This window comes from Seriola dumerili, unplaced genomic scaffold (genome assembly GCF_002260705.1).
Source record: "Seriola dumerili isolate Sdu_G_001 unplaced genomic scaffold, Sdu_1.0 BDQW01000052.1, whole genome shotgun sequence".
Taxonomy (NCBI): Eukaryota; Metazoa; Chordata; class Actinopteri; order Carangiformes; family Carangidae; genus Seriola; species Seriola dumerili.
Window position 1 is genome coordinate 15,889,330 of NW_019174307.1, and position 19,660 is coordinate 15,908,989.

General features: G+C 41.3%; 2 protein-coding genes across 2 annotated transcripts in view; one reads left to right on the forward strand and one right to left on the reverse strand.

Annotated features, from left to right (window-relative positions):
- Window positions 1–9,946: 9,946 nt before the first annotated feature.
- On the forward strand, window positions 9,947–11,693 carry nr0b1 (nuclear receptor subfamily 0 group B member 1). Its single transcript, XM_022740553.1, has 2 exons — window positions 9,947–10,707; window positions 11,193–11,693. The coding sequence occupies exons 1-2, from the start codon at window positions 10,041–10,043 to the stop codon at window positions 11,432–11,434; spliced, it is 909 nt and encodes a 302-aa protein (XP_022596274.1). The 5' UTR covers window positions 9,947–10,040; the 3' UTR covers window positions 11,435–11,693.
- A 6,087-nt stretch (window positions 11,694–17,780) lies between these two features.
- LOC111218302 (interleukin-1 receptor accessory protein-like 1-B) overlaps window positions 17,781–19,660 on the reverse strand; it is a 159,873-nt gene continuing 157,993 nt past the window's right edge. Inside the window, exon 11 of the mRNA XM_022740551.1 lies at window positions 17,781–18,919. Within this exon, the coding sequence (XP_022596272.1) occupies window positions 18,198–18,919 (722 nt within the window). The 3' untranslated portion in view covers window positions 17,781–18,197. The remainder of the gene's footprint in view (window positions 18,920–19,660) is intronic.

Here is a 19,660-nt window from a genome sequence, read left to right on the forward strand (position 1 = left end):
CTTTCTGATTCACTCGCTGTAGATGTGGTGGTGTGTGTGTAGGAATATGGTAGTTCAACATTTGAGAGAGCTGTAGTTCCAAGGGAAAGTGGTGTTTTGACGCGAAGATAACGTGCTGAAAATATTCTAAATGAAGCTTACATTTAAACTAATATTGGATTGTTTCGGTGGGTGTCTTTTAAAATTGTCTAAAACACATTTTTTTTCTGCTGGCCCTGTGCACAGTAGCTCATGGCTCTACTAGTGTATCATGTTCCCTGCTGCCTCCCCTGACTGGCAGCACACTGATCTGAATCTACTGCAGGTAATACACTGACTATACATGACTACCTCACACAATCCCACATCAAATAAGCCGAACTATCCCTTTAAAGTACAATTGTACTGCTAGATAACACAACCAGCCAGCAAGCACCAAACCACACAACTACTGAAATCTAGAATCATCCAACAGGGGTAAACCTTTAGTGGCTGCAGCAAATAATAGAAGCATGCAAGCAATCCGTCCAACTTTTTTACACCTCATTTTCTCCTTTAAGTATAATCACACTGGCTCGCATGAACTCCTACAGTCTACAGTCCTAAACTCTGCTAGACAGGATGGTAATGGATTGACTGCAGCAGGTTACATTGTTCACACACTGCTGCCTCCTGGCCTATATTTGCTCATTTACTGACAACTTCCTGTCTAACATGAGGGGGAACTACAAGACTGCTATATCTGGTCTCCTGAGGGTGTCACTGCTGTTTCCTGAGCTAAATACAGTCCAGAACAAGAGTTGTTTGAACAACAATATCTAGGCCTTACCGTTTTATGAACTAGGATGAAATGTCTGCCTGTGCACAGTGATGACACCCTGTAAGTTTGATGCTTAGTTCTACTTAAAAAATAGAAATAAAGTGATTTGTTCAGTACAGAACAAACCATTGACCTGGCTTCACCTCGATGAACATGGGCACTGTTGTTTATTTTGAGTCAGTCTCACATGCGCCATCCATCTTCCAAAAATATTCAGTGGCAAACCAAATCTACAGCTGAAAATAGTCCCCAAATAGACTGTTTACTCCTCTTTGAGTGAGGAAACTGTATATTCATGACCTGTTTTAAAGGATTTCTGTCTTCATTAGGAACAAATGTGCTTGGGGCTGAGAGCAACAGACAGTGTAAGGAGGTCAGAAAGTACATTCATTGTTTGTTTCAGTCTTTTCGTGGGATTTGCTGACAATAAGGAAAACATAAAGAATCATTCATATGCAGTTGAAAGAAGCTCTTTCCCACACTTCTCGCAAGTATTATATATCCAAAACACTTCAAATCAAGGCGTAGTGTTGTAGTGAAATAAGGTGACCATACTATCTGTTGCAGGAATCTCTGTTCTTCTTGTCACTGATGATAGATCTTAATGACTCCGGCTGTGTGTTTTGATTTGTTGTCACGCTCCAGAATAAATTTGGGACTGATCAGACGCCACCCTGATGGTATGTGTGATGAAAATCTTTATCTACAAAATACCTGCTAACTAAAACCATCAGATAAAGAAAATGGAGAAGAAATATGAAGAAATGAAATTGTACTATCCTCTGACATGTGGTGGACTAGAAGTACTATATACTGCACATAAGTTGCACAAAATAATTGTACTTGGAAGTGATTTCACAGCATTTCATATGAGTTGAATACTTTCACATTGGCATATTAAAATATATAAAGCATTGCAAGTATGACTGAAGCAAAGCAAAGCCAGACAGCCTGACTCATAAGCCTGCAGGCTAATTGCTTACAGTCTGAAAGTGTTTTTCCTTGCTACTTCAGGTGTGGAAGTCTCGATGAAAAATATCTCACTGAGTCATCTTGCAGCATTTTAACTAAAGAAAAAAACATTTGTACTCAAAAAATTGAAAAAATTAAAAAGGGAAACGAGTGAAATTTTATTAATATCCTTTATTTTGATTCTAAATGTGTTACAACCACCACTGCCTCACCTTTCTCTGTTTTTCACTCTTCACCCCTTCACCCTCTTCCATGTCTCTTCTTGTCATACCAATGTTGTTATTAATGTCATAATTTACCTCCTTATGCAAACATGACCCTGTCCTCGATATGCTGAAAGGCAAAATATTCATACTGTAGTCACTGTGAGACCAATAAAGAATGAGATAGGAGGGACATAAATTATTCTGCCATAGTTACAGTATTTCATATTTCACTCAGTGGCCTCACCACACATCACACAGACACTGCATTGCATGTGTGTCTCACATGTGTTTCCAGTAATGGCTATACATATGAAAAAGGAACATTATGTCATCGTGTGACACATATTTGGATAAGGTGAATAAATCAGCAAGGGTAAGCAGAGAGGAGGCGAGGAAAAGAGAGATGAAGGCCCCTAAATGGAAAATGCAAATAGGAGTCAGGTGAGGCAATCTGCATTTTAATCGCTGTTATGTCTAAATATATTTTTACGACATGACTGTTGAGTAAATCCTTTGTGACTTCCTGGGACGACACAGACAGAGTGAGATAACTGGAATGAAGATGTGTGTTACCAAAGTGAAGATGGTTTTAAACAGTGAGGACACTGAACTGAAGTGAAGCCATCAGCGTGGCACCGGGGCACTACTGTGCTGCATGGATTCGGTAGCACATACACCCTGGCGGGTTTGACCTTGGCAGCCTCTCCTCACTCCTCCTCCCTACATGTTAACGCCCCCCCCCACCAATCCCCCAGGGTCCCGCTCAACCTTGGCTAATTATTTCATGTCCCAGTGGCATATGTTCAACACACAATTTATCCACAACAAGGACATTACAACTGCAGTGTCCCGCCTCTGCACTGCCTCCCGCTCACTCCCTCATGTTATTGGCATTCTGTTGTAGCATGGATTGGTGTATGTACAGGTATGATACGTTATCTTTGATGCCATAAATCTGACTTTGTGTGTACCTGTTTTGTGTCATTTAAAGCAGCTTTAATCAATACTTTTCATATTAACAATGGGTCAAAAAACTATTTGGCGTGATGATGTGAGTGGTCAGGCTCATAGTGATGAACACAGAGAATTATCACCCAACTCAGCAGTTCTCCTCAGCTCTTTTTAAAAGCTCATGATTTACAGTGCAATGAAAATCAACATGTTCCACAGTCGCCACACACACGCCACACATCCAGTGTGTTCCTGGCCTTGAAACAGTGCACTTCACGAGAGTGGGACAAGCTTTAATATTGTTCACTCATCACTACTTTTAAGACAAGAATTTCCCTAAAATAAAGTGTGAACAGTGCGAACATACAGTACATGCTCAAATAGAGTTTGCTCAGATGCAGTATAAGAGTTTAAAAGCCTTGGCCTTTAGAGTCCATTCTTCTCCTCACAAACAACCAATGACAGTGACTGTATGACTGACCCACCAACATTACTGTTCCTATAGCCTCCATAGCTTCTGTGCTTCCAAAGTGCCTCATAAACCTATCTGAGTTTCTGACATGATTTTAGCTGTGTTCACAAAACGTCTGAATGTCTGAACTCCTAACTTAATATCAAAGATTTTAAAGACTTTAAAAAGACCTCTCAACTAATCCTTTAATTCAGTTTAGATCACCGAGCACCCGTCTGCCTCATTACAAGGTTAATGTTCAAATGAGTCCTTTGATGAGAGCACGGCTGGTGCACCCATCTAACCAATCTCAGCTGAAAATGACCCACAGACGAACTGGGAAGATCTCAGTCATCCGTGGGTAGAACTACATGCTACAAACCCTAAGTACCAAATCCCCCATAGGTTTTCACTGTAGATTTTTTAGCTAAATAAATGAATGAATAAATAAAACCGCAACCTGGATTAATTGGTGTTGATGTGACAAACACTGCACAATGAAAAGATGAAAATAGTTTGACACCCTGTGAAATACAGTGTCATTACACAGGTGGTTCTTGTTGGTAGTTGATTGCCAAGTGGTCTGGCTGAGTTTAAGACTCCCGTGCTGAGTTGTAGAGTGACCCAAGGGTGCAGTTTGAGGGGCATCATGCCCCAGATGTCAATGTGTCTCATCACTCGTGTATTTAAACTACAGCTGGGATCTGAGTTAAAGATTCCCTTCATACTGAGCAGCAGGAGTTCCTCTTTCTATTACGATGTACTGTATGTTAACAAAATTTTCACTCTTTGAATGTTTTTTTTGTCCTCTCTAAGTAGCCAAGTTGGAAGCAGCACAAGGTTGTTATACTGTCACAAAACTTGCGACAGTAGACTGAGGGTTGTGATGTTGGTAGGTGTGAATTTTATAAGAGAGACTCCAGTTCACACACCTCTCATTCCAATACAACCATGTAAAGACATAAATACAAGTAAAAGGTAGGTTGCGTGTGTGTGTGTGTGTGCTGTCTACCTACATCCAGTGAGATGTTGACAGCTGACATGAACAATCAGATAAGCTGTGTTTGTTCAGAGAGCTTCCCTGCATCGCTGAGTTGTTTTACTTACTGATGTTGTTACTACATAAAACCTACTGCACAACTGTTAAAGAACATCTCTGAACAGAGGCAGTGGTTCCCCCACCCTCCGCTATATACGATCACGTGGTATCATCACAGTGTGGTACTTAGATCATGCGAAGACCATGGAGCTATCTCCATGTAACTGTCTCCTAGAAAATATGTTTATATACAGGTAATTTGCAAATACATTTTTAAAGAAACATTTACATTTTTTATTAATAAATATATTTGATTTTGAAATATTATATCCACTTGTAGTGACTGCAGCATTATTAAACATTTTTATGATTGGCTGGTTAAAACCAGCTGAAGTGGATCTAATTTATACTATTCCCAAAATCACAAATTTTTATCCAAGGCTTAAAGGGTATTTACACAGGATATGATTCAATAAGACAGAACAGACAAGCCTCTGTTTTAATCAATACAGATGTTTACACTGATTGTGCAATGACTTGTGTCTGACTCACACTTTACATGTGAACCATGTGTCCATCATTCAGGCTTGAAGATTTTCTTTCATCTTGTGCGTGTACCAACAGTGACTGTGCATCAGGCTGTGAGGGTACGTAACAACGGAAATACAAGGCTTGTGTAAATCCTAACGAGTATGACTTGATACAACAAATATGATCAATGATTTGTGTCTCAAAAACAAATAGATGGCAGTCAAGAAATAAAATATTAAAAAAATAAGATACTTGTTGACATCATATAAGGCTGCATTTCCTGTACTACTGTGTTTCCCCCCCACTGAGCAATGCTGAAAAAACTGTCCTGGAGCTGAACCTAACTGCTGACCCCTGCTTTAAAGGCCGGGTCCCGAGATATTCTAGCCACTGTAGTTCATTTTGAGTCAATCCAACATACAGTACACCATGTGCAGCTATATTCACAAGAATAAAAAATGTGTATTAAATCAGAGCTGAAAATAGTCCCCAGTAAATGCCAAACATATACGTGAGCCAGGTTTAAAGATTTATGTGTCAGGAGAAGCAAGTGGCCTTAATGCTGACTAATGCAAACAGGGGAGAGAAGTCTGAACGTTTTTAGGAACTGACTAACACTGGATTTGTTAACAATAATAAAAATATAGAATAACACGGGCCTTACCCTCTGATGTGACGTGATATGACCTACAAGACTTGTAGTGATCCCTTTACAGCAGTTGACACCATTATAGGAAAAGAGAGTACTGAGATTTCTAATATGACCATCATTCTTAATATTTGTCGTGCTTTGTTGTGTCTTTTCACGTTTTGATTTTTGCATTCACTTCAGTGTTTGTCTGTTTCTGTACATGCATTATCTTTATTGTATTCTCCGATTCACAAAATAAATCAAGACAAAGTAAAAAAAAAAAAGGAAAAAGGTGTTTTTTTACCTCACTTTTTAATCCAGCACATTGAAAGCAAACTTGTCTTCTTTCTTCCTATAACACACAAACCCACTCAGACACACACACACACACACACACACACACACACACTCATACACTTTCACTCTGCTGTAAGTTGGTGACATGAGTCCTTGGAAAGTGCAGTATTCAATTTGTAACTATTATGGAGACAAGGACACAGTCCTTTATGTGAGCAGCCACAGAGAGAAAATGGAGGCAGTCACTATAGCAACCGCCAGAAGAGCGCCCAACAAATCAACAAACAATGGAGTACAAGACTTTTCCAGGGGAGCCATTTAATGCAAAGCCTTGAATCATACAAAGTTGTCCTCTTAAGTTTCTGAGACCTGTCTTGGAGTGTCTGTGGGTATCTAAGGCCCGAGTGTTTGGTAAAAAACCTTGTGTTTTTCTTCACACTTGTGTTTCAAGGACATCTTGGCTGAATTTGCCAAAGAGCTGTCTTCTTGGGTCATGGCAACCTCAGAGTTTCATTTGTGTGATCAACCTTCAGGAAATTCACTGTTGCAAAAGTACATAACATAACAACACTCACTTATTGAAAACACTTTGTGTATTTGCCTGAGCAATCTCCACATATTGAAAAAGTCAATAGTTGGAGTTTCAAAGTAATGGAAACGTAGATTAAACATCGTCAAAAAATAAGTTTGTCTTTCCTGTAGTCAATTCAGCTAAGAGGCTTTGAGAAATGCTAATGGATATTGAAACAAATTTCACCTTTTAATATTGAGTTTAAACTTTAGAATTTACTTCGTCTTTTCTTCCCAATTTAATTCTCCGTGTTGCTCTTACATTCCCATGCCCCTTGTCTGAGTGGCTTCTTTGGTTCTGACCTTGCTCTAAATTACAGACACAAAGCTGCAGCATGGCTGATGCAGTCTGACTCGGACTGTCTGGGTGTCACAGCAATTAGTTTGAGAAGTACAGATCACAGACAGATGAGTGTGCGCGTGTGTGCGTGTGCATACATATGAGCAATTAATTTGTTTTTACACTTTTACTACTTTTTTGAATAAAAAAAATTGTAAATTCTTTTGGTGTGCTGATATTTGAGTGCAGATCAGTCATTGATTTGAGTCAGTGATGCTGGAATATGATGGTTTACTAGTTATAGACAAATACAATGTTAACAGGGTTCTGTGTTTTGTAAAAAGCAATGCTCATATCCTTAAAGTTATGTGATAAGGCTGTGAAAGGGCCTCCCCATGCAGAGCCTTTTTAAACTGGGCTTGGGACCAGCAGGCACAAGGCCAGAGAAAGAGTCTGCTCCATATCACAGAAAATTAACAACAAATTGGACTTTTGAAGCTGATATCATAACTCTGACTACTTTATTTGACTTTATTATAGCTTACTGAAACAAACTTTTTTTGGCAATGAGTCCCATATACAGTATGTTTTTGATGTTAAATCTAAACTTTCTGCCAAAAAAATCATAATCCATTCGATTTTTTAAGACATCGTACCTCGGCCATTCCAATGAACAGGATTCAGACTGGCTACCTACATGAGGGATTCACAAGAAACAATACATGCATGTAACCCAGCTCATTTTTATCTCTCTTATGGCAGCCTCCTCCTTAACTGTTTAAAATATGAGTGTATAAAATCCAGATCTTTACAATTTTTAGGTCTAAACAAGACATACAAATGGGTGTCATTGCTGTAACAATGGGCAAGTGTCAAATAGCATGACAAAGGGGTAGCAGATACAAACTGAAAAAATAGGTTGTATTAAGATACCGCTGATGCAAACATGAAACAGTTAAACTAGTAAAACACAGGATGGTTTTGAATATGAAGCAGCCACAAGACACACAACGTATTTGTCATTGTGGTTGTGCTGAACATGATTGGTTTTAAAAATGTTTCTGTAAAATAAGACAAGGGTAATTTCCAGCAGTTTTCAACAGCGGAACATTTTTAAATGTTGTGGGGAGTAACGTAGTCTCGCTTAGGTACACCTATCTCCACAGCGCTGTCAGCGTTGGAGAATGGTCTGGCTGCATCCATTACCTTTCTGCTAAAGGTATTTCTTAAACCAATCACAATTGTCTTGGGTGGCGTCGAGTCCAAGATACAACGACGGTTCTCCCGAAAAATAGTATCGGGGGAACTTGTTTTGGTCAAACATTTTCATGTGAGGAGGCGAGGACTGTCATGGCTAATTCCCCGCAAAGCACAAAGAAAACACCACAAAAGTAGCAAAAGACGAATGTCTACTGTGATCACACCTTCATCAAAGCTTGAACTAACTTGACTGCGCCCTCGTCTTGTGTGGAAAACATCTTGCGTTCTGCATAACACAAGTCCTCCAAACTAAGTGACCATAAGCCGAATGTGCACGTCATGAGACTGGCGTCAGTGGAGTTTAAGATTTTTAAGAAATAGGCAAAAAGACATATTTTATTTGGTCTGTCAGAAGGAAGATGGCGGTGAGCTACTTAAGAACACTTTGTGCAAATTTGATAAATAAACAAAGGAAGAAAAGGAGGGCCCCTGAACAAGACAAAGAGTGACAGAGCACTGTAGCTGTCTTTTCAACTCTGTGCTTTTGCAACAAGACATAATGTAATCTCTCCTTGAGACGGAAAGATTTTTATAACCTGCACTGGCTGGGCCTTGAGCAGAAGAAGAGACAGGCTGAGTGAAGGCTGTTTATCCCACGCTGTCCTTGATATAAACATGTGAAAAATCTCTCTGTTTTCTCTCTCAGCTAAATCAATACAAAGACATTTGGCCTCTGAACAATGTTGTAACACTACTGCAAATGTTTTTCATCCTGCCTCCATTCATAGCCGTGTCCTTCAGCGAAAGAGAGCAGGGGACACTGATGTCCTGCTCACAGCTATTTCATTAATGTTGCCATGCACTCAATGTCATCCTTTCTTTACACCAAAGACAACCTTCTACTAAGACCTTCGTGTGACAGTGTGACGGTATTTGTTAGGTGGCCACACCAGAGTTGCATCTTTTGAATCTTTGGTCCTAAAGTCAGGAAAATTGCTCAAAACTTTTGCATTATTCTTGCACAATTTTCCTCATTCTGACAATGTCTGTGCTTGGTTTCTTCCTGGTTAAACTCCTGTGTAATCACTTTTGATTTTCCCAGAGCCCTCTCCCTCTAGCAGTCAACCCTAACCTGTGATCCCTCTTAGGAGCAATTAAGATAAACCTCTAATTCATCTGCTTTATCCTGACCTGTCTTTCTCAAGTCTCTCATCCACTGACCTCCACTCCTCCTCTTCTTCAAACCCCACCACCCCCCTTCTCTGCTGCTTCCCATCCTCCTTCAGTGACAGAGGCAAGGAGAGCATTGAATCATGACATCATAATTCACCAGCTCCTGTTTTCACGGTTAAATCAATATCAGTGTGTCCGAGTCAAGGTTGGAGGCTGGCCTTCACAGCTCAGCTCTTCCTACTTCTTTCTCATAGAAAATCATATAAATTGTCCCTAAAATAATTAAGCCTTCAGATCTGTCGCTGGCCTATATTTTTTACCAGCTCCTGTCTGATAAACAGCACTGCCAGAGAGTCAAGGTAATGCTGAGAATAGAACGGGCTCTGATTCCTTGTCTGTCTGTGCCTCTCTCTTCCTTTTTCCTTTTCTCTCATAATCAGTTTAATTAACCCAGCCTATTCACTACTGCTGTTCACCTCCAGTGTTTCGTTTTACACTTACACTGTGCCATCAGGTTGAAATGTCACATATTTAATATTTTATTTGAGCCTTTATTAACCTTTCACAGGTGAGCAAAAGAGAGTTGGACGATTTTATATCATTGTCTGTCCACTGTCTTGCAAAAATGTCATTTTATAGGGCTGTGTATTTAATATGTGAGAGAACTGAAAGGTGTGTGTTTGTAAGGTGTGCGCGTGTGTGTGTGTCAGATAGAGAGAACAGGAGAGGAGGAGGTGGGGAAGGAGGAGGTGCCTGAGTCTGGGGAGGCGGAATATGCAGAGAGTCTGAACAAGCTCGGCAAGCGCAGGGACAGACGGGAGCTAATATAAATGTGCTGCCCTTCAATCGGGGCTATCAGGGGCTAAGAAAACAGCGCTACCTGTGTCACTGACCTCCGGCGCTTCAAAGAGACAGCGGGACGCGCCTAGCTCCAGCGGCCATGGCCACGCTGGATGGCTGCCGCTGTCGGGGTGCCAGCGGCCGAAACAACAACAGCATCCTCTATAGCATTTTAAAAAGTGACAGCCTTGCGACCGCCGAGGAGCAGCAGCAGCAGCAGCAGCAACAACAACAACATCCCCAACAACAACAAACACTGCAACACTTGTTCCACAAGACTTCCTCTTCCTCCTCCTCCTCCGCCCCAGCCTCGCTGCAGGAGCTCCGGCAGCAGGCTTGTTCCTGCGGCTCCACACGGCGCCGAGGTGTCCTTCGCTCCCCGCAGGTGACGTGCAAAGCCGCGTCGGCGGTTCTGGTGAAGACGCTGCGGTTCGTGAAAAACGTCCCCTGCTTTCGCGAGTTGCCGGAGGACGACCAACTGATGCTGATCCGAAGCGGCTGGGCACCCCTACTCGTACTGGGGCTCGCACAGGACCGAGTGGACTTTGAGACCACGGAGACCGTGGAGCCCAGCATGCTGCAGCGCATCCTCACGGGTTTACCGGACAGGCAGAGCGAGGCTCTGGCCGGCCAGAGCAGCAGAGGAGCAGTCGGGGTCTCTGTCGTAGATATCGAAGCTATCAAAGCTTTCCTGAAGAAGTGCTGGAGTGTGGATATCAGTACGAAGGAGTACGCGTATCTGAAAGGAGCCGTGCTGTTCAACCCAGGTAGGTCACGGTTTTCATACCTGTGCATCAAACTTTAACACAGGTGACACACACTGACTTATAAGTGCAGACCGTCAGAGCATTATAATGGCTATGTCATTAAAATATGCTTATTGATAAGCTTTTATGCGACTGTGTCAGAAGTTTTGTTTATTTCGAAAGTATTGACCTAATATTCATCGACAAGATGAATACTTACTTATTACTTAATGTATTCTGAAGTTTTCTATCAATAACTTTGTATCATTGAAATTGATAGAAGGTGCCATTAATTCACACAGGCCTACACAAGTCCACATGTTGTCATTTCACATGTAGGAGTTTAGATAATAAACAGGTTTCACCTCTTACTGATATTTGCTTATATTTACACCATGTTGTGTGGAAACCATAATGAACTTTCTCCATATTCTTACTTTCATCTCCCTCTCCATTGCACTTACTCTCCTCCCCCTTCCTCTCGCCTCTCCTCATGCTGACCCCAGACCTGGAGGGCTTGCGCTGCCTCCACTACATCCAGTCTCTGCGTCGGGAGGCGCACCAGGCTCTGAACGAGCATGTCAGGCTGATCCATCGCGAAGACACAACACGGTTCGCCAAGCTGCTCATAGCTCTGTCCATGCTGAGGGCCATCAGCCCGCCGGTGGTCGCCCAGCTCTTCTTCAGACCCGTCATAGGGACCGTCAACATAGAGGAGGTGCTCATGGAAATGTTCTACGGGAAGTAGGTCACAGTCCATAGAGGTCTGAGGTGAATTCAGCAGATTCAGCTGCCAGGTGGACTGAAATGCTCCAAGCTCTTATTGGGTAGGGGGTGAGGGCAGATGAAGAGGATATTAGTGACTGAATTTGCAACTACTGTGTGTGGAAGATCTTCAAAGGCTGTGAAAGGACCAACACAGGCAAGAGACTGTGTGTGTGCATGTGAGAATGAAAGAGAGCGTGATGAGGGTAAGAGATGTGTTATGAGAGAGGAAAAATACAAAGCAGCTGCTGGAATTCCTAATTTATTTGTTTTTATATATAATATTTTTCTATAATAAAAAGAATACTCTCTGAGCTGTTTATTTGTTATACTGTACTTCTACCCTTGTGTGTGATCTCAGCTCTAATTGCAGACACACTTTCCAGTGAGGCAAGTGTGAAATCAGACCTAGACAGAATCTTATGTAGAAGATAATAGTGTCACCGCGTAAATCTGACATATATCACCTTGAAAAATCTGACTTCAACTGATTCATGTCAGCTACCGTTTACAGAAGTTATTGACATAGAGTTTTATTACGTCAACTAAGATGAGAAAGCCGCAGTTTGGTTATTCACACCAGCTGTTCACTGTCCAGTACAGCAGGTAAGTCAGAGACTTCACGTGTTTGTGGGGTCTGTATTCTAGTTTTTCTAAATAGTAGTGACAGGCCAGGTTAGACCAGAGTGCAACAGTATACCACAGACATCACCCTCCACACACACACACACACACACACACACACACACACACACACACACACACACACACACACACACACACACACACACAGGTGCAGAAACAGTGAAGTAAAAAGTGCCTCAGGTAATGTTCTACCTGTTCTCCAACTCTGGCCACTGCAGTGTAATTTTGTGGATACAAACTAAAATGCCTTTAGCGTTAAGTATCTAGGGAAAGGATGGAGGACTTTCTCATGAGAAAAAAAAAATTATCTATAACCTGCAGAGGAAAAGCGTCTGGAAATTGCACAAAAAGGCAACGGTAGTTAGATTAGGCTTGTGGTATCGTCATTATACAGCATTAGGTTACATTTATTCTATATATTCACCTTGGACAATGGGGCAAAGACTTCCTGCTGTTACAGTACACACAGTCTGACCAAATGGTTTTATGAAACTGAGTCCCTGGACACCTGATTCCTGCTTCCAGCAGGTAGAATACTTAGTCACTGTTCAAAGGCCAGATGGCCTGTACCTGTGCTCGGTCCCTGTGGCTTTGTTTTGGCTCACTCTGACAAAATAACCTGGCCAGAAGGTTAGTATTTTACATTTAGATATGCCCTGCTCTGCCTGCTTTAGGATTACAACCAAACAGTGGTGGAAGAAGTCCTCAGGTCTTTTAGCAATACCACAATATAGAAACACTCTGATACAGGTGCTGCTTTCAAAGTAAAAGTACTGATGTATAAGCTTAAAAATATACTGAAAGTACCAAAATTAAAAGTGGTTTTTATTAGGGATGCCACAGTACCAGAAGTTTGGTAGTCCAACAAAGGTCCACAATTCTCAACACCAGCAAAAAATAGCAAAAGACTGCCACACAAACACACACACACACACACACACACACACACACACACACATATGAAACTATCAAATTAAAAAGTCAGTGTTATATATTGACAGACTGAGTGGTAATGACCCTGCTAATGTTGCACCCTGCTAACATTAGGAGCTGTAGCTAACTCTTAGCCTAAACAAGCTAACGTTAGCCTCTGTGAACGTTGTGTGAAACATGGCTACAACAGATATCAGCTCTCACAATTCACAAACAACAATGGTAACAAGTCAGGACATTAACACTTTGACAACACGTTGTTCATACAAAGTTAACAACTGAAACTGACTCACCCCGAAGTCTGTGTACAGATGCGGACGTCTGTCTTTGAGCTGCTCAGATAAGTTTGAGGTGTTTCCTCCTTTCATTTGAAACGCTCTGTGGCACCGTGTTGTAGACTGGACTTGACTCCTGCTTGACTTCTCCCTGATGGTCCGCGTCAAATACTAAGTATCTCCATACACCAGCCTTGCCGTGTATTATTCTTATTATTATATTATTCTTATTTTTTTTACACAAGTTGTGGTGGACCTGTTGCTGCCATTTCACGTGTTGTTATTGCTTACTGGGCCTGCTTTCTTCTTCTCTTGAAGTTTGTTGTCAGACTTCAAGGCCTGTGCGTCTATTATACTGCCCTCGTCAGTTGGAGAAGAATCACATCTACAGTACTTTTGGTACATCGACTTGGTATCAAAGTATCGGTTCTCGTGACATCCCTTCTCATTATGCAGAATTTCTTATTTCAGAATAATGTGTATTTTATTATACTAATTGATTTATTTATGTGTGCGTCACTTAAACATTGCAGTTAATAACTTTATATAGCCTACTGCTGGGTAGCGTGTATTATCATCTCTTAATTTATAATGATACCTCATAATTTATTTGTTGATTATATTTTGTATAACCTATCTGAACTTGCAAAGTAATTGCTTACCACACAATTAAATAACTGAAAATAAGGAAAGTAAATAAATTTAGTGGAATAAAAAGTACAATATTTGCCTCTAAAATGTAACGGAGCACAAGAGGAAATACTCAAGTAAAAGTACAAGAAACTCGCAATTGTACCTAAGTACAGTACTTGAACACTTTGTTACGTTTCAGCACTGTACAACAGAGGAAGTGAAAATGAAATAGAGAGAAAGAGAGACATACATCTTCTCTGCTGAGAGGAAAGTTAGAGAAAGTTTTCTCTCTCAGTCAGAGAACCACCGGATCATGAAATGGCCTCTTGTTTCTGTGTAGACATTAAAACTGGGAGCATTGCCATCAGTGGCTGTGCAACAGCAACAGCATATGGATGCTGACTGTGTGTGTGTGTGTGTGTGTGTGTGTGTGTGTGTGTGTGTGTGTGTGTGTGTGTGTGTGTGAGAGAGAGAGAGTTTAGAAGAGGCAGAGAGTGAAGGGCAGGAGGAGGTATATTGTCACACAGTCAGGAGGGTTACATAGCAGGAGGGTTTCAGCAACAGCCTTATTAAACGCTCTTTGATGTGGAGTGAAAAGGAGCAGTGAGAACAATAGTATCATCAGCCACGTTCCTATGCCTGACGGGGGGGGGGGGGCATAGCCATTAACCAGTGTTGTATGTTTATCAGCTAGAAAATCGGCTGTTAGGACAAATGAACAAAATAACAAAAATTAATTGCCAGCAATTTCATCAAATTGCCTCTAGTTTTTCAACAAAAACTCCATGAAGAGATGTTTACAAGAACAGTAGAATCTTCATGTGGACCTCAAAGTACCAGGCTTTGCCCCTGGCCTATTTTTGATTCCAGTTCAGTACAGACTAACCACGTGCAATGGAAATGGAAAGGCACTGAAACAAAGGGGGTGCAGACACAAATAAGCAGGGCCATGAAAAAAGGAAATACCAATTGATCACACACCGCCTGGTGGTCTGATAAGACATTGCAGGAAAAGATTAAAATGACACACACACACACACACACACACACACACACACACACACACACACACACACACCACTGTGGACTTTGCTCTGAAGACATTCTTATTCCTGTCTGCCTCCTCTATGTGTTCCCTTTCGATGGGACCTATTTTCTCTCCAATTAAGTCCTTAATTGCTCTGGGTAATAAAGACTCTATTAATTCTGTGTCTGCTAATAAAACTCCAGCTGTCTGGTTCAGAGGCTGCCAACATGCAACAGTCACCAGCTCCACTTGCGGTTGACAACATGTTGTGTGTGCTTGCATGTGTGCATGCCTCCAAATGTCGGCATCATTTATTTAAAAAAAAAAACCCCCAAAAAACACAGCCAAAGTAAATTCCAGAGGTTGTGGTTCAATTATTTTTCATTGATGCTGCTAGCACTGTTTTTTTTCTTTGTGTTTGCATAGTCTGAAACCATCTTAGCCCCTCTATGCACCCTAGCACGAACAAAACTGTCCATCCTCTTTCTTTTATGGTAACAAACTCAGTCTTCATCCCTTCCTCTGCCTTTAACTCTGCCAGTGTGTCCCAGTCTTTTTCCTCTGCCCCAGTTTCTCTTTTTTGCTCCTCTCTCCTGGGATTGACAGAGAATCAGTAAATCTGCTTTCTGTTTCTGTGTTTACCCCTTGTAGGTAGTGTTTATCCCCAGGAGATGGCAGTGTTTGGCAGCACTCAAACACTGTTGTGTTTTAAAAAAAGAAAGTCAGGCATCAAATGAGATTTCTTGGCTTTAAGCCAAAACATATTTGGCAAATATCAGTGTATTTAAAAAAGAAAAAAGAAAAAAAGAGGTGATCTTTTTGTGTTTTCTGCTGCTATCTGGCAGGATGGATAGATACATGGGGAAAATGAGGAGAGAGTAACGGTGATGGCACGTAATAAATGTCCCCAGCCAGTAATGAACCAAATGAAATGGCAGTTGTATGATATGTGCTCTAGCCTACTAGGCCTCAGAGAGTTATCAGCACATTTTAAACAGTCAGATTCCTTTCATAAGCTCCATTATTACACACTGTGCAAATTATGACCTTTCTCCTTCGCCTACTGTATTGACAGTCTGCTGTAAAAGGGTATGGTGTTATGTTATTTGTTTCTTACAGTGACAGAATAATTGGAAGAACACAAACAGTCCAAACATACATATGGACATTTGCTCCTTCCTACTGTCCTCTGGGCACAGTACAATATACGCTCCATGTTGTATTGTTTGCAAAGAACATTTCAAACTGTCCCCTTAGACGTTTGTTTTCGGTGTCTGGATTTAAATTAATTCACCTTGTGGTTATTTAAGAAAATAATCAGAGAGAGCAGATGGCGTGAAAAAGTACATACAAGCACACACAGTTTTCCGCGTTGGCCACCACAACGGCAGTTGGCAGTTGTAGGCACAGTTTTGTTGTGTACTTTTCAAAGGAATTTCATCAGGAGACAATGATGCTTCTTTATTTTCTCAGAGTCCGATCACTGGTTCAACTGACAAACTCACTTTTCAACCCATTAGTTGATGGTCATAGAGATCATAAAGCTGTCATAGAGTGTGATGAATTTGCCATTAATGTGACTGCTGAGAGAGTAATCAGATGTGTAATGGGTGTTAGAAAATACTGACAACAAACAGTCAAAGGTGGACACAAAAGAAAAACATCAAAAGGAAATCAATGTTTTTAATGTGCAGTGAGAAAGTAAGGGCAACTGATAATGATTGTGTTTCTATAAAGATAGACATTTCTTTCCAAGTGAAAATTGTGTTTATATATTTATATAAATATCTATATTATATATAGAATACATATCTATTTGCTATGCATACTCAAAAATCACACCTTCAAATATATTTAAAAAGTCTTTCAAAACACAAATGTTTTCTTTTCTTTCCTTAAACATGAACTATCCATATGAACCAAAGTAATTATCAAGATGGGAATAATATTGTGTTTTAAAAACCAAAACATTGAAAATGCTTTACTTTTGAATCTAGAACAGTAGAGGACATATTTTTTCATGTTGGATTCAAAAGCCACCTTAATCTCTTAACAAACCAGGAATCACATTGCAAGGATACAAAACCAGCATAACACTTATACACAAATCCCCTTTCTATGGTGGATGAAATGCAAATAAGTATGACTTTTCAAGCAAACTCTTTTCTGTTATAAAAATAGAATTCTTTTTAAAATAATCTACAGATTTCTTTTTAAGGTGAGGCATTTCACTATCACTCTAAAACAGCAAGGCTGTTTGTTTCAATAGAAAATATGAAGCTTTAGAGAGAGATCTGCCAGTCTATCGGTCTATCTGATTGGAGAGGACCAGCACTGTCCCCCAACCGCTCCGCCTTCTCGCTGTCACAGGACGGTGTGTGTTCGCCAGCTCCTCCTTCTTTTTGCATATTCTATGATTTTTTTTAAAAGTGAGTTTCCTTTTAAACTAGATACACCTTTTACAGGTAAACAAAAAGAAGTTTCAGCTCCTCGAAGCTCCTGAAATGTCCAGGCAATTCCAAAGGTGTTAAAAAATGTTCTCTTAAACTACATAAAGATTGAAAAACAAACAAACAAAAAAAGAAATACAACAGCGCAGGTACATGGACATACTGGTTTTCCAAACAAGCGCATTGAAATAAGAATAAAAAACAAACTAAAAAGAGAAAACAATAAAAAATATACAACTCTGTATAACAAGGTAAAGCAAAGTCCTACAGTAGAGAAGGCAACAAACATGATTGAAAAAAACAAAACAAAAGAACAAAACAGGAAAACACTGATGCTACAAAGAAATTGAAATATATGTACAAGACCCTGTTTTCCTTGTGTTTGTATGTATGCACATTTGTGAGTGTGTGTATGTGTGTGTGTATGTATGTGTGTGCGCAATTGCCATAGTGTGTTGGTTCTTTAATGTGGAGTTCCTGCAAGTCTGTCTCTTGCTAGTTGATGAAACATTGTTTTCTTTATATCTCCTGCAGTTTCACATAGAAAACATCCCCTGTAACACAGGCGCCGTCCTCTTGAAAAAACAAGGGTAGCAGTGTCCAAAAACCGGCTGCATCTCCATGACTTGCTGCTAGTTAACAACAGGTGGAATCAAATGGGTCCAAAACACTTTTCACCAAAGTCATGAGCATGAACTGTGTTCCACCGTGTGTACCAGACTGAGCCCAGCCACGTCTGACCCTGACTGATCCTCCTACAGCCGATGCTGAGCCGGGTCATCATTACCAGATGACGCTGGAGATGCTGGTTTCTCTTGGCAGCAGAGGGAGCATGGCGTTGTTAGCATGTGCCTCCTCCAGGCTGTGCTCTCGGCTCTTCCCAGGAGGCCTCTGTCCATTCAGCAGTGTTAGAGGGATGTTGCAGTAGGTGTGCTGGTTCCCCAGAGAAGAGAGAGGTGGCAGGGTCCCGCCTGGGGGTATGTCATACTCGTAGCTGCGGTAGTAGTGTTTCTGCCTCATGGTGGTGTGGTAGGTGTTGTGGAAGGAAGAACGCAGCTCAGGGTGGGCGGTGGCCATGGCGGTGGAAGTGGCTGCCGCCATGGAGATGGCAGAGACGGTCTGCAGCTCTCCGAAGGGGCCCTGCTCGCTGACGTCCAGCGCCGGCTCGTGGGTGAGCATGGGCACTGTGCGCCTGAACGGCATCTCGTACTGCAGCTGCTTCCAGAACTTGGAGTTGAGCTTGTTGCTCTTGGGGCCACGCCACTTGATGACGGTGAGGGTTTTAATGGTATGCTTAAGAGCCTCTACCTCCTGGTAGTTCATGATGCCACGCAACTCGGCGCACTCGATCAGGATGACTTTGATCTCGCCAGTCACCAGCATGTTGCGCAGCCGCGTCTCCAGCTCAAAGATGCTCCAGCCTCGCCGCACCACATAGTTGGGTGTCATAACTATAATGAGGCGTTTGCTCTGGTCGACACAGCGTGCCACATCCTCTATGTAGGCTGAAGGAAAAAAAGAAAAGAAAAATAAAAAAGGCATGAGAGAGGCAAGAGAGTTGAGTAATGTGCATTTAAAATGTTTTGAGTTAAAGATGAGTGCAGGACCACAACACTGAACAATGATAGATGAAGACACAGCATCAAACACAAAACACAAGACAGTGACAGGTGGTTATTTTCTCTAATAGCACTCATTTTAGTCTGTAGTTTATAGTGTGAACAGAAAGACAGCAACTGGATATGTGTGTGTAGACACATATCTAAAAGCATGGTTCTTTGTGAAGGTGAATATGTCTTTAGATCTAAAGCAGTGTAAAGTATTATTCTATGTATTGTAATCAATAGTCTGAGTGAAGAGCAGCCCCAAAGACCAAGCTAAGTGCTGCGCTAAATGGCGTCAGATTGATAAAGCTAGACAGTCAATAAGACTAAGCTGAGTTGCTGTCCATCGAAGTTGGCCTGATGTTTCAGATCACAACAACAGAGCCACTCTAAGTGTCTTTTTGAAACTGGAGCAGGTAAATGACAGCAGCTGACAGGAGAGGAGAAGACTGAGGGCGAGTACCTCCAAAGAGTCGTGTGTCATCCTGGTAATGCTCATTGGTGAGACCTAAACATAAACATTTTCACATTCAGGTCACAGGCAGAACACAGTACACAGACACAGAAACATACTCAACACAGTCGAGAAAGTGGCCGCCTCTCTTCTCACTCATCTTTTTTATTTCACATATGATTAATCAC

Excerpts from the sequence above, each read along its gene's own strand:
- nr0b1 (XM_022740553.1), top strand. The coding sequence starts at position 10,041 with ATGGCCACGCTGGATGGCTGCCGCTGTCGGGGTGCCAGCGGCCGAAAC. Across the intron at positions 10,708-11,192 it reads AGCCGTGCTGTTCAACCCAG|ACCTGGAGGGCTTGCGCTGC; the intron begins GTAGGTCACGGT and ends TGCTGACCCCAG.